This window comes from Callithrix jacchus, chromosome 6 (assembly GCF_049354715.1).
Source record: "Callithrix jacchus isolate 240 chromosome 6, calJac240_pri, whole genome shotgun sequence".
Lineage (NCBI taxonomy): Eukaryota > Metazoa > Chordata > Mammalia > Primates > Cebidae > Callithrix > Callithrix jacchus.
The window spans coordinates 28,039,966-28,053,511 of record NC_133507.1 but is presented as its reverse complement, the minus strand read 5'-3'; the positions used below and the strand labels follow the sequence as shown (position 1 = coordinate 28,053,511).

Below are 13,546 nucleotides of genomic sequence, written 5' to 3'. Positions count from 1 at the left end.
TGGTGAATCCTTAAGGCCTTAGAAATAGAAATTCCATTTGACCCAGCAATCCCATTACTGGGTATATATCCAAAAGGCTATAAGTCCTTCTACTATAAGGACACATGTACACGAATGTTCATTGCATCACTGTTTACAATAGCAAAGACTTGGAATCAACCCAAATGCCCATTAATGATAGACTGGACTGGAAAAATGTGGCACATATACACCATGGAATATTATGCAGCAATCAGAAATGATGAGTTTGTGTCATTTGTAGGGACATGGATGAATCTGGAGAACATCATCCTCAGCAAACTGACACAAGCATCATCCTCAGCAAACTGACACAAGAACAGAAAACGAAACACCGCATATTCTCACTCATAGGTGGGTGATGAAAAATGAGAACACATGGACACAGAAAGGGGAGTACTAAACACTGGGGTCTATTGGGGTAAATGGGGAGGGCCAGTGGGAAGGGGAGGTGGGGAGGGATAGCCTGGGGAGAAATTCCAAATGTGGGTGAAGGGGAGAAAGAAAGTAAAACACACTGCCATGTGTGTACCTATGCAACTGTCTTGCATGTTCTGCACATGTACCCCCAAACCAAAAATGCAATAAAAAATTAAAAAAAAAAAAGCACAAATCCTAAAAAAAAAAAAAAAAAAAAGCATGAGCCACCAAGTGGAGCTGCTTATTTGTCGATTTATTTAGAGGCAGACTTACATTTATTTATTTGCTGACATATTTATGGAGAAGGAGGTCGAATTTACTTATTTATTTATGTATTTGGAAGTGGGCTTGGATTTATGTATATATCTATCTAGGTATCTAATTATTTATTGGCAGCCTCACATTTACTCGTTTATTTTATTTAGACCCAGGCTCACAACATTATTTTTATACTTATGTATTTGTGTGCAGGCTTGCTTTCGTTCATTTTCTTAACTGTTTCTCCTGCCTCAGCCTCCTAAGTAGCTGGGATTACAGGCTCCTGCCATGATGCCTAGCTAATTTTTTGTATTTTTAGTACAGATGGGGTTTCACCGTATTGTCCAGGCTGGTCTGAAAGTCGTGACCTGAGGTGATCCACCCGTCTCGGCCTCCCAAAGTGCTTGGATTACAGGCATGCGCCATGCGGCTTTCTACATTTTAAAATTATACTATTTACCCCTAGCACCAAGATTTTGGCTCAATATAGTCTCAAAATACCATTGCCCAGTGAAAGAAAACAAGCCTTCCTGGGAAAGTGCTGCTTCCAGGTCTAGGCCAGAAATGTGTAACGAGCCTGGAACATATTGTCACTCTGGATAGCAAAAAATCCATCAAAGATTATTAGGATGATTTCAACATGTCTGAAGGGCCAATCTGAAGGGACTCCTTCTAACCAAAGATAGGACATTTTGTACATTAATAAGGTTAATAGTTGCAGTGAATTGAGAGATATCAGATATGTTTGAATATCTGCATTCATAATGATCCTTTTGAAAAAATAAAAGTAGGCTGGCACAGTTCCTCATGCTTGTAATTTAAACACTCTGGGAGGCTGAGTTAGAAGGATCCCTTCGTCCAGGAGTTCAAGACCAGCCTGTGCAACAGAGGGAGACTTTGTCTCTACAAAATATTTTAAAATTACTCAGGTATGAGGGCCCGTGTCTTTGGTTTCAGCTACTCAGGAAGCTGAGATGGGAGGGTCACCTGAGCCTAGAAGTTTGAGGCTATAGTGGCATGACTGCTTCTCTGCATACCAGCCTGGGCAACAGAGCTAGACCCTCCTTGTCTAAATAAATTAATTAATAGAAGTGGTCACCATTGAAGGATATAAATGAAACAGCCCATCATTTTGAAAAATGGTAAACAGAAGAAATCAAGGCTTGAACTGGTGTTTTCTATATAAGTTGTAGAAGTGAGTAACACAGTTTATAAGAAGCAGCATCTCTTTTTTGTATTTGCTTCATTTTTTTCTTCATGCAAGGCCCTTCTTCGGGTAGCAGTATCTCTTTCTGGAAGTATGGCAGCTCATAAACGAAGAAGGAATGATACAACAGTATCTTCATTGTTCAATCCATAATTGATCAATGGCCATTAATATCACCAATTTAAAAAAAAGATGTCCAGAAAGTACACACCTCCTCCCAGAAGAAACTAGCACAGTCTTTGCCCTGACCCTCAAGTCCAACCTGAATCTCACCAAGTCTTGAGATCAAACTACTAATTTGTCAAAACTAGAACAAAGAGCAAGTTAACCAACATGACAAGATACAATTAGCGGAATTCACAGTATGAGAAACAGCATGATAAGAATACACTTAGCATAATCCAAAGTATGGGGAAGTGGCCTGATTTATTCACTAAATGGGCTGCAAGGGACAGCACAGAGATCAAAGTGGGAAGCTGTCAGGATCAAAAAAATTGTAAGAGGTGAATCAAACAATCCCAAAGAGAGACTTTATTTGGATCCTGATTCAAACAATATACACATGAAATGACTGGAAATTGGAGCTAGAAGGGGAGTTGACAGTCATAAAGAGCAATGGTGTAAGATGGTTGGTTGATGATGGTATTGGGATTATTATATTTTTTAAAGAGTTCTTGTCTCCGGGCACGGCGGTTCACACCTATAATCTCAGTAGTGTGGGAGGTCAAGGTGGGAAGATCCTTTGAATCCAGGAATTCTAGACCAGCACGGGCAACATAGCAAGACCCTTTCTCTACTAAAATACAAATAAACAAATTAGCTTGGCATGGTGGTGTGAGTCTGTAGTTGCAGCTACTCAGGCAGCTGAGGCAGGAGAGGCCACAGTGAACCAAGATCATGCCACTGAACTCCAGCCTGGTTGACAGAGACCTTGTCTTGAAAGAAGAAACAAAAATTGTATCTTTTACAGACATAGACCAAGACAGTCGGGGAGGAAATTATATGATGTGTGGGATTTGCTGTAAAATCATGAGAGGAAGAGGAGAAGCATGTAGGAGTATACATGTAATGAGATTGGCCATCAGATAACAAATGTCTGAATCTGCTGCTGAGTAGGTGAAAGCTCACCACACTAGCCTCTTGTTCCAGAAAGCTCTAGAATAGAAAGTTTGTCTAAAAATCCACTTCATGGATTTGTAACAAGCATTGAATAAGATCATGTATACAGAGTGTTTTATCACCATGGCTTGTGGGTAGTCAGCACACAAACATTGTTTTTAGTTCTGTATAGTCCCTGTCCATTAATCACACCCAAAAAAGGTATGTTGTTCACACCAAGAGCTCTGGCGCATGGACCTTTGTCCACTGGGTGGTAATTTATTGGAATTTGAGGTTTAGAATGAGGAAATACCAGCCTTCAAAGCCCCAGGCCTACTATCAAATAGCAAAGCCAATGGTCCCAGATGCCTTTGTAGCACACCTAGTAAGTAGGACCACTTTTCTCTCGCCTTGTAGGCACACTTGAGTTCATTTACTCATTTTTCATTCATTTCTTATATGCCATATATTGGGTACTAAGGATCCATAATACAGTGGACCACTAATTGACTGAAAGCATCACTTTCAAAGCATCTTTTCAGGATGAGCATTTCGTGTCAAGTGGATTCAAGGAACAGTGTAAAGGATCCATGGCCTCAGTCACCATGAAGACCCTCCCAAGAGCCAACGTCCTGGGCCCATATAAATGAATGGAGACATGGAACTCACCCTTACAAGGCCTAGAACCTGACAGAGCATACGAGACAGAAGCCCAAATAACTAAGAACAGGAAGCTAAAGGTGAGAGGTGGGCCCCAAAGGATTCTGTGAAATGCTTTGTGTTTGTGGATTTATCACGCAGAATGATAGCTTTGTTTTTATTCACAAGTTAGACACGCTTTCTATATAGAATCTATGAAGGGACATTTCTGAGTTTTTTGAGGCCTGTAGTGAAAAATAGAATATCTCAGGCAGCTCAGGATGAATAATGCAGTCACCAAGAGGGTCAGGGTTGCCACAGGTGGCCAGCAGCAGGGATGGGCATTGTGAGCCATTAGATGGGTTTGTGGGAAGTGGCATTGTGAGCCACTGGCCTGACTTTGTTGTTTCCTGGTAACCAGGTGACATAGGAGGCTTTGTGACATCAGCCAGGGCCAGCAGCCTTCAGTCGGAAGCTGGCAGTGGGAGGAGGAGGAGCTCCGACTACTCTCACAGAAGTGTTTTTGCCCTTGGCGCTTGCTCTGTTGCTTTTCTTTTTCTTTTTTCTTTTTTTTCAGTGTGTTTCTTTTTTTCTGTGTGTGTGTGTGTGTGTGTGTGTGTGTGTGTGTGTGTGTTGCTTTGTTTTTTTTCTTTTTTTACTTGCATTTTAGGTATGGGGGTATGTCTGAAGAACATTCAAGATTGTTGCATAGGTACACATGTGGCAGTGTGATTTCCTGCCTTCCTCCCCATCACCAGTATCTGGCATTTTCCCCATGCTATCTCTCCCCAACTCCCCACCCCCCTACCCACTGTCCCTCCCCTATTTCCCCACAACAGACCCCAGTGTGTAGTGCTCCCCTCCCTGTGTCCATGTGTTCTCATTGTTCTTTTTTCTGATTTTGTTTGTTGCTTTTTTTTGAAAGTCCCCTTGTAGGTCACTCATGGGGAACTGCATAGGCTGCGGGGATTGCCTCAGCTGTGCCTCATGCCAGGAGGCAGAGGTGCTGTCTTGTGAATGTGAGACTCAGTCTGCGGCAGCTGAAGCACCAGCATCCACCACTGCAGAGACTGCTGTTTTACATCCCGGAGTGGCGGAGGTCCAGCACGTGCAGCCCATCAAGTCAAAGCGGCGCAAAGGTAAAGAAGCCATGGGCGCCATTTGCTCTCTGGCCACCACCTCCCCCACCTACTTCCCATTCCCTCACCCAAGAGACATCCTCAGTTTCCAGCTCCCTCCTGCCTATAGCCAGCTTTCCCAGGGCTGGGCGTGGGGTCAAAGGCTAGTCCTGCCTCTTGTCTTTGTTGTTGAGCCTTCTTGCTTGAGGCATTTTTGGTCTAGTCTCTTTCTTTCCCTGATGAAAATTCAGATACTCCAGCTTTGGAATCTCCATCCCATTCTCTAGCCTTACCTATCCAGCTACTATGGTACCTCAGTGAAGGAGCCGGTTAAAGGCCCAATCATTTCTTTTCTCCTATTCGATAAGGAAGCTAATAATTGGGATAATTCAGACTCAAATATTTGGAGACTTCTTAAATTTAAAATAGAGTTTGCCATGGAAGAGATTATATGGTGTTCTTAATAGATGGTTTGAAGTCACCTTGACAGAAGCAGCTTTATTTCTTCCAATTGTAATTTGAAAACAGAAGGAAAAATTGAGGGACATGCTTAAAATGACTGCAAAAGGTATGAAATGTTACTGCCAGAGCTGTAAAGAAGTTGTTTTTGTTTTGGTTTTACCCAAAAGTTTAGCCGAGGAGCTGTGATTACTTTAAAATTCCCACTTTGACATGAATGTCTCTTCAGCCCTTCTCCAGTAACTTCACGGGCTTTGTTTACCTCCTTGTTCTGAAAGACAGGTAGAGCTAGCTCCTGGTTACAGGTTCAAAAAGAGATGAAATGACTTTAGACTTGAATTTGTAAGGTAAAGACTTGAGAGTTAGAAGGCCAGACTCTGCCTATGGAAAAGAGTTTGTTTTCATGGCTCCCCTTCCTACAGGATGGGAAAGGGGAGGAGAGAGGAAACATTTCTTTTTTCTATGGTCAAATTGAAGACAAAAACTAACACTTGTAAGACAGGAGAGGAGCATTTAGTTACAAAATCAGTCAAACGTTTGTATATCACTACATTTGTTGAGCAAAGAAAAGCTACCAGACTCAGAAAACCAGAGATGCTAATGGAACTGACAGGGTTTTCTACTGAGTTCAGCCCCCAATAACAACCTCCCTCCCCTCCACACACTTTTCTCAGGACTGGAAAGCTTAGGCAGCCCAGGATGAATAATGCAGTCACATGGGGGGGAACAGTGACCCCAGGTGAGCAGCAGCAGGGGTGGGCATTGTGGGCCATTGGGTGGGGTTGTGGGGCAGGGCATTGTGAGCCAGTAGCCTGACTTGGTTGTTTCCTGGTAACCAGGTGACATAGGCTTTTTGGGTGACAGGCATCAGCCAGGGCCAGCAGCCTTCAGTCTAAAATTCTTTAGGATTTTAGAAATAGATGAATCTAGCAACAGATAATTCTGGGTAACCAGTTCTTGAACAAAAACTAAGTCCACTGAAATAGAAAACACTATATCATAAAAACATAGAAATATGATCAGCTCATTTCTTTCATTTTAATGGCAGAGATTTTATTAGTATGGAGAAAATGTCTTACAGCTCTTGTGTTTAAACTTCAGTTTAGCTGTTACCTTCTTTCACAGAATAATTAAGCCTCACGGTGGGTGTGCCTTTGTAACAAGGAAGTGCTGTACTCCCTTTTCAGAATATTGAAAAATTGTGAAAGAATGAACAAATAATTATGAGACTTAATAGATTGTACCTTATACACAAGCATGCAAGTACCTGTGGAAACTCCTTGCTTGGTGGTGTATGGCAAGCCTCTGTGTGATATTCTGTCCGATTTGGTAGATGAGGTAGTGAGAGAACAAAGTGAGCCTTTTCCTTATTCTTTAGGATGTAAAACATGTTTTCATGTACATCTTATTAGAACCTTCCAAATACAAATAAGGCCTGTGGATATTCTCCCTATGTTGCTGATGCAGAAAGGAAGGCTTAGAGATCTGAAGGGACTGTGTGAGACAGCTGCTGAACAGAACTGAGGTTCTATGTCATCAAAGTAGACATTGGAGGTCGTAGTGATGCTAAACTCAGTTCTTAAAGAGCTTGACAAACTCCAGAATGTCTTCTATTTTAAGGTCTACCCATAACATAAACCTCTCTTAGAACTTACTTTCATCTTGATTAGTTCCTTTTGCATTTTATTTTTTTTTATTATTTGTATTTATTTATTTATTTTGAGACAGAGTTTTGCTCTTGTTATCCAGGCTGGAGTGCAATGGCGCGATCTCGGCTCACTGCAACCTCCGCCTCCTGGGTTCAGGCAATTCTCCTTCCTCAGCCTCCTGAGTGTCTGGGATTACAGGCACGCACCACCATTCCCAGCTAATTTTTTGTATTTTTAGTAGAGATGGGGTTTCACCATGTTGACCAGGATGGTCTCAATCTCTTGACCTCGTGATCCACCCGCCTTGGCCTCCCAAAGTGCTGGGATTACAGGCTTGAGCCACCGCGCCCGGCCCTGCATTTTATTTTACACAACATTTACCTCTCCATTTTTCCTCCTAAAGAGATGGGTCCTCACTGTGTGGCACAGGCTGGCTTCTGACTCCTGGCCTGGGATCAAGCACTCCTGCTGCCTCAGCCTATAGGAGAGCTGACAATACAGGCATGTGCCATCTCTCCTGGCTCTGCCTTCTGTCTATACATTTATTGAAATAGATAAGGATAAAAGTAGGGGTAACAAAGAGTTTCTTGTGCTAACTGATTGGAAGCTGAGAATGTCCTGGTCTGGAGAAGCTGGCAAGAGGGCAGGTAAGGCCCCACACATTAAGCACAGGCTGCGAGTAAGAAGTGTTAAGTCAGAACAGTTGAGGAAAAAATAGTTTGGGAGTGCAGAATTTACCATTTTATGTGTATGTGCATGATAGTAAGTTTCAAATGTATTTTTGTGGTATTCAGTAAAGGGATAACAGAAACCTCAATTTCAGTGTTTATTCTTTGGCCAGGCACGGTGGCTCATGCCTGTGATCCCAGCAATTTGGGAGGCCGAGGTGGGCAGATTACCTGAGGTCAGGAGTTTGGGACCAGCCTGGCCAACATGATGAAACCCCTTCTCTACTAAGTATACAAAAAATTAGCCAGGCGTGGTGGCACATACCTGTAATCCCAGCTACCTGGGAGGCTGAGGCAGGAGAATCACTTGAATCCAGGAATTGCAGGTTGCAGTGAGCCGAGATCGTGCCAGTACACTCCAGCCTGGCTGGGCAAATAAAACAAGAAAGCAACATGTTCAGAACACTCAATACAAAGTATAGACGCAGTCAAAGTTTGTTGTTAATATCTTTATTTCAGAAAATTTTGTATCACTTTTCTTGGAAAGTGATAAATTCCTACTTAGATGTGAAACATTTTAACCTTTCTATAATGACAAATTGAATTCTTTTGGTGACTTAGACAAATATCACAGTAACCAGTGCTCCAACCATTCTGTGGCACACCAAACAGTCATTTAAAGTCATCAGGTAGAGCAGGGTGCACTGCTGTGGAAAGACATCCTGGAGTGCTCTCTAGGTGCCAAGTCCTGTTTCAGGAACTTATGCCATAAATGATGCTCTGCTTCATTGTTCTCTTCTGAAATATTTCAAAAGAACATTGTGTCTTGAAGCCATTTCAAAGAAAAGTTCTAAGAACCCAGTTTAGATCTCAGACTCAAACATATTTTGTCCTATCATGCATTTATTTAGCATTATATGTAATATGACTGGGGGTAATATAAGTAACACAGATTAAGATAGTAGGAGCTCATTATCCAATTTTATCACTACCCATCAACTTTTCATGCAGCCTTTTGTGTTCTTACCATAGGAACGCTGCTCGTTGGCTGGCTCTCTCAAGTGAGGGGTCAGGAAGGGAAAGAATGGGCACATGATATAGAGATTTCTGAGCAGCAGGTCTTTTAGCTTTCTAGTTGCTATTTTGAATCGTCCTTTTAAAATAACTGTCAGTATGTTTCATGTAAAAGATGTAGAAAATAAAGAAAAATTATTTGTTATACTCAGAATACCCAGAGCTCACTTGTGTTACTGTTTGAGTACTGGTTGTTCTGGAAATTTTTGGTATGCATTTGAATATTTTATTTCACAAACTTTTTTATAAAATAAAATTTTTTGATCATTTCATATGTGCTGCCTTGTAAGTTTTACTTAAAGCAGTGCAATAATGGCGTAAGTTTCTCAAACAGTACTTGACACCTAGAGAGCACGCCAGGATGTCTTTGCATGCCAGGGCACCCTGCTGTACCTGATGACTTTGAATAACTGCTTAGTGTACTACGGACCGGTTAAAGCACACTGTATTTACCTACCCTTTGTGATTGGCCGTCTTTTTTCGTAAAGTCAGACACAATCCTGTCACGTTTGATTCTAAGAACACACGTAAAGCACATTTTGATGACAGATGCGTGATATCTCATTATAAAATTCAGATAATATATTTTGTCTAGTGACATAATTAAACCAATGAAATGAGTCACTTTGTATTTAAAGCCAGTTACCTTAAACTGCAGTTACCGTTGACTTTTAAATAGACATTAACATTCTTCATTTATATTTTTGTGGATCTTGATAGCTTGTGTCTTTAATTCTAAATAGCCATCAGTTTAAAAAATCTGATGCTGTCCTAGATGATAAATCAAAAGACAGCTTTAGCAGATCTGGGAGAATTGGGAGAAACTTAACTAGTTTGGGGTAAAATGAAACATATGTATTGAGCACTTTTAAATGGCCTGGAAGTGTTGCAGATGCAGGGCAAACAGTGGAACAAACAGAGAGCCCCATTCTAAGTCTGACCCTTACATTCAATAGGGAAGTAAGGGCAGCTAGCACATGAATACTCAAGAATGGCGGGTGGTGACGTGCTGGGAAGATAGTAAAGCAGGGTGATGGATTAAAGAGGAGGGCAGTTTTATGGAGGGTTGGTGCTAAGGGCTGGAGGTTCTCTTTAAGTGACATGTGAACAGTCTTAAAAGTGAAATGGGCTGGCTACAGTGGTTCCCACCTTTAATCCCAGCACTTTGGAAAGCCAGGATGAGGGGATTCCTTGAGGCTGGAAGTTTAAGACCAGCCTGGCCAACACAGAGACACCCCATCTTGTTTATTTTTAAAAATAATAAAGTGAAGGGAAACTTGTGAGGATGATGGGAGAGGGCTTCCAGAGAGGGATATCCACTTTGGAATTCCTGAAATCAAAACAAGGTTGTTTTAGGCAAAGGACAGAAAGACACAAGAGTGGCTGCAGCAGAGTGAAAGGATGCTGGGATGAATAAGGTGGGTGAAGGCCTTGTACATGTAGTGAGCACTCACAGAGAAGATGGACTTCAGTTGAGATGAAAAACCACTGGAGGATTATAGCCCAGGATTACTGTTAGTTCTCTAAGAAAAAGACTGAGCAGCAGCTCTGTGTGAATATACTGAAATACAGGCAAGGGTGGAAGCAGGAAGAGCAGCTAGGAGGCTGGTGGAGTAGTTCAGGTGAGAGCCAACAGTGAAGAGAAAAACTACAAGGACCTGAAAAAGGCCGACTTCAGAAAAATCAAGTGACACTAAAAATAGATAATAAAGTGATAAATAGACAAGTCACAGAAAAAGAAATGCAGGTGATTGTTAAACACATCTTCACTCATAAAAGAAAGGCAAAGGACCGCTCTACTGCAGTGTCTCTCCTATTGAGGGAGATCCCAAAAACATGGCAAAACGTTATTTGGTGTGGCTGTAAGGAAAGGTGCATTCATATATTGCTGGTGGAAATGCAAAAAGGCCCAACTCCATGAAGGGGAATTTGGCACAATCTTACAACCGTGAAAATGCATTTAAACCAGACATCCTACCTTGAGGAATTTTATCCTGAAGGTGTGTTCCATAAATATAAAACAAACTATGTGCAAAGTTCTTGTAGCATTATTTTCAATAGTTAAATATCGGAAATAAGTGACATGCCTAGTAAGGGACTAGTAAAATAAGCTGGTACTTCTACATGAAGGAGAAGTATGGAGCTGTGAAAAAGAGTAAGATGTCTTTTTATTGCTATGGACTGACTCCCAAGATAGGGTACACAGAAAAGCCAAAAGGAGAATATGCAGTAATATACATGAAAGAAAGCAGGGGAAATAATGTGTATTTCATTATTTAAAAATAAAAGACAACATTGGGGAAGTCTTGATGATGACCTGTGACAGTTTTCTCCTAACTTCCCTGGGTAGCCAAAGTGCATATTTTCTCAAAATACCTTTCTGCTATGGGTTCTGCAAAGGATGTTAACTGTGCACTTCTCACCTTTGAGTTAGAGAAAGCTTTGCTTTGTAATCTGTTGTGCCTTGTGTAATATACAGACTGCTCTTTGATTTTATTCTATCCTCTCAGTGTTTTGAGTTAGGTGTAATATGGGAATTATACTTGTGTTACATATGAGGAGGCTGGTTCTAAGAAGAAGACTGAGTAGATCAAGAATGTAAATTCTAGATATATGGCATATAAAACTAGAATTTATAAAAAGGTGTGCATATGGCCTGCCTTGTCTAAAAAACTTTTTTTTTTTGGCTTACTAAAGCAATCAAGCCTCAGGATGAAAACAGCAATATTAGATAATGAGAAATAAAATGGGGATACTTGTAACACAGTAATGCTTTTTATTTTGAAGAGACAGGGTCTTGCTGTGTTACCCCGGCTGGAGTGCAGTGGCATGATCATAGCTCACTGCAGCCTCAATCTCCTAGGCTCAAATGATCTTCCCACAACAGTCTTCCATGTAGCTAGGGATACAAGGGCTCACCACCACATCTGGTGATATTTAGAGGATTTTTTGTAGAGACGAGGTCTCACTGTGTTGTCCAGGTTGGTCTTAAACTTCTGACCTTAAGCAATCCTCCTGCCTTAGCCTCTAAAAATGTCAGGATGATAGCCATGGGCCAGCACACCTAGCCCAGAAATGTTCCTAAAAGTCTGAAAAAAAAAGTTAAATTTTATTAAGAAATACATAATAAGATAAACGTATACTATGGTATATGAAATGTCACACTTCAGTGACGGTCACTACAACAGTGATTAAAATATCCAACAGTTGAGGCAAGTCTGAGAACGGAGAGGGACATACAGGATTGGTTTGGAAGCCAGAATTAGGATTGTCAGAGCTGGGAAAGCAGAAGCAAGGCAAGAGTGTGCCCAGGAGTGGGGTACGCAGCAGCTCCGTGGTATGCCGCGTGCACAGGAGTGTGGCACGCAGCAGCTTTGTAGTATGCCATGTGCACAGGAGTGTGGCACGCAGCAGCTCCGTGGTATGCCGTGTTCACAGAAATGTGGCATGCAGCAGCTCCGTGGTATGCCGTGTTCACAGGAGTGGGGCACGCAGCAGCTCCGTGGTATGCCACGTGTCCTCTTTTACGTCAGGCCAGCTCCAGCCCAGCAGATGAGAATCACCTGATGGGTAGAAAGAGTGGACTCAGGTAAAATCTCTGATCATGCATCATAACGGAGAGACTTAAAATGTTTGCGTTATGGGTCATAAAACTATTAAAAGTGACAACATAGGGATAATAGAGTAGGTCAGTAAATGCGGTAAGCCACCTGCCACCTCTCCAGAGCTTCAACCATCCCACAGAAATATTGGGGCAGCAGGATTTGACAAAGCTTGTGAGAAGAGCTCTCAGTCCAGGGTCCAGGGCACGATCTAGAGGACTCAGGTGTTCTAGGATCTCTATCCCTGGGGAACCAACTACTTTATTACCTCAGATCTATCACTCTTCACTGTGGTGACCCTGGGCAAGTCACTCAAAATGTCTGAATTTTCATTCACTGAATTGGAAAATATGGGTTATAGCCCCTTCCCTGCCTGTCCCTTGGGGCTGATGTGGGGATCAGGGAAATCACAGATCTCTGTCATGAGCTGGAAATCATGTGGCCATGGAAACTGTGAAGTCACTTTCCATCCCACCCTGCACAGGAGACATGGAAGCTCCCTCTCTATATTCAACCACTACCCAGCATCTTGATTATCCTTCTTGACATTGAATGATTGAACATTTTAGGGCATTTACAAAAAAAAAAGTCTTTTTAGGTCTTTATCTGCATTTCATCTACTCAGGTCTATAGCATAGATCTACTAATGTTTCTACATCTTCTACATTTTGGTAGAATAGGGAGGAGACACACAGATGGGTTCATATCCCTCTCCCAGGTATGTGCAGATTCTAAGTAGGATTTGAACCCAGCCTATTCTTGGTAACTTGGATCTTCTGCTTTTCTATATTGTCTCATCTGAATAAAGGTATCTGCCTGGACAAACAAATCTTCCTAGAACCCAGATCTAATTCAGGTAGCATTGAAAAGCAGTCGGTGAAAACTAGGATCAAAAGTTTAAACTGAATAAGTTTTTACTAATTTCTCTGTGGTCTTCTGCCAGCAAGATGTCAAGCACTGTCTTTATTATAATACATTTCTACCTTGCAGGTTTGGCTGGCCGCATCAGGAGCTGGGTAGTAAAAAAATGGAGGCATAGGAAATGTTGCCACATTGAAAATGAAGGTAGGGTGGAAATTATATCATTAAGTTTATTGAAGCAAATAATTCCAGTTTACTCATCCAGTGTCCCAGAGAAACTCAGTAAATGCTATGTCATGTTCTTCATTTATTTCATTTGTGCCCATTTAAATGCATTAAATCAATGGGCGATGCAACTACACAAGTAAAGGTACATTGACAACTTAGAGTTTGGCTCTTTTTTTGTTTGGTTTTGTGAAAAGGTCTCACTTTGTCACCCAGGACTGCATTGGTGCAATCACAGCTCATTGCAATC

The 13,546-nt window shown here is 41.7% G+C and overlaps 1 protein-coding gene across 9 annotated transcripts in view; it reads left to right on the top strand.

Moving 5' to 3' along the window:
• LOC128932340 (uncharacterized) overlaps positions 1–13,546 on the top strand; it is a 48,084-nt gene that overhangs the window by 7,955 nt on the left and 26,583 nt on the right. For 5 of the 9 annotated variants that reach the window (XM_078329064.1, XM_078329068.1, XM_078329061.1 and 2 more), the window contains 3 exons: positions 3,533–3,741; positions 4,566–4,779; positions 13,201–13,275. In XM_078329064.1, the coding sequence (XP_078185190.1) occupies positions 3,652–3,741; positions 4,566–4,779; positions 13,201–13,275 (379 nt within the window). In that variant the 5' untranslated portion in view covers positions 3,533–3,651. Of the gene's footprint in view, positions 1–262; positions 373–3,532; positions 3,742–4,106; positions 4,353–4,565; positions 4,780–13,200; positions 13,276–13,546 lie in introns of those variants that run through there. The other 4 variants (XM_078329067.1, XM_078329065.1, XM_078329063.1 and 1 more) reach the window with 3 other exon arrangements.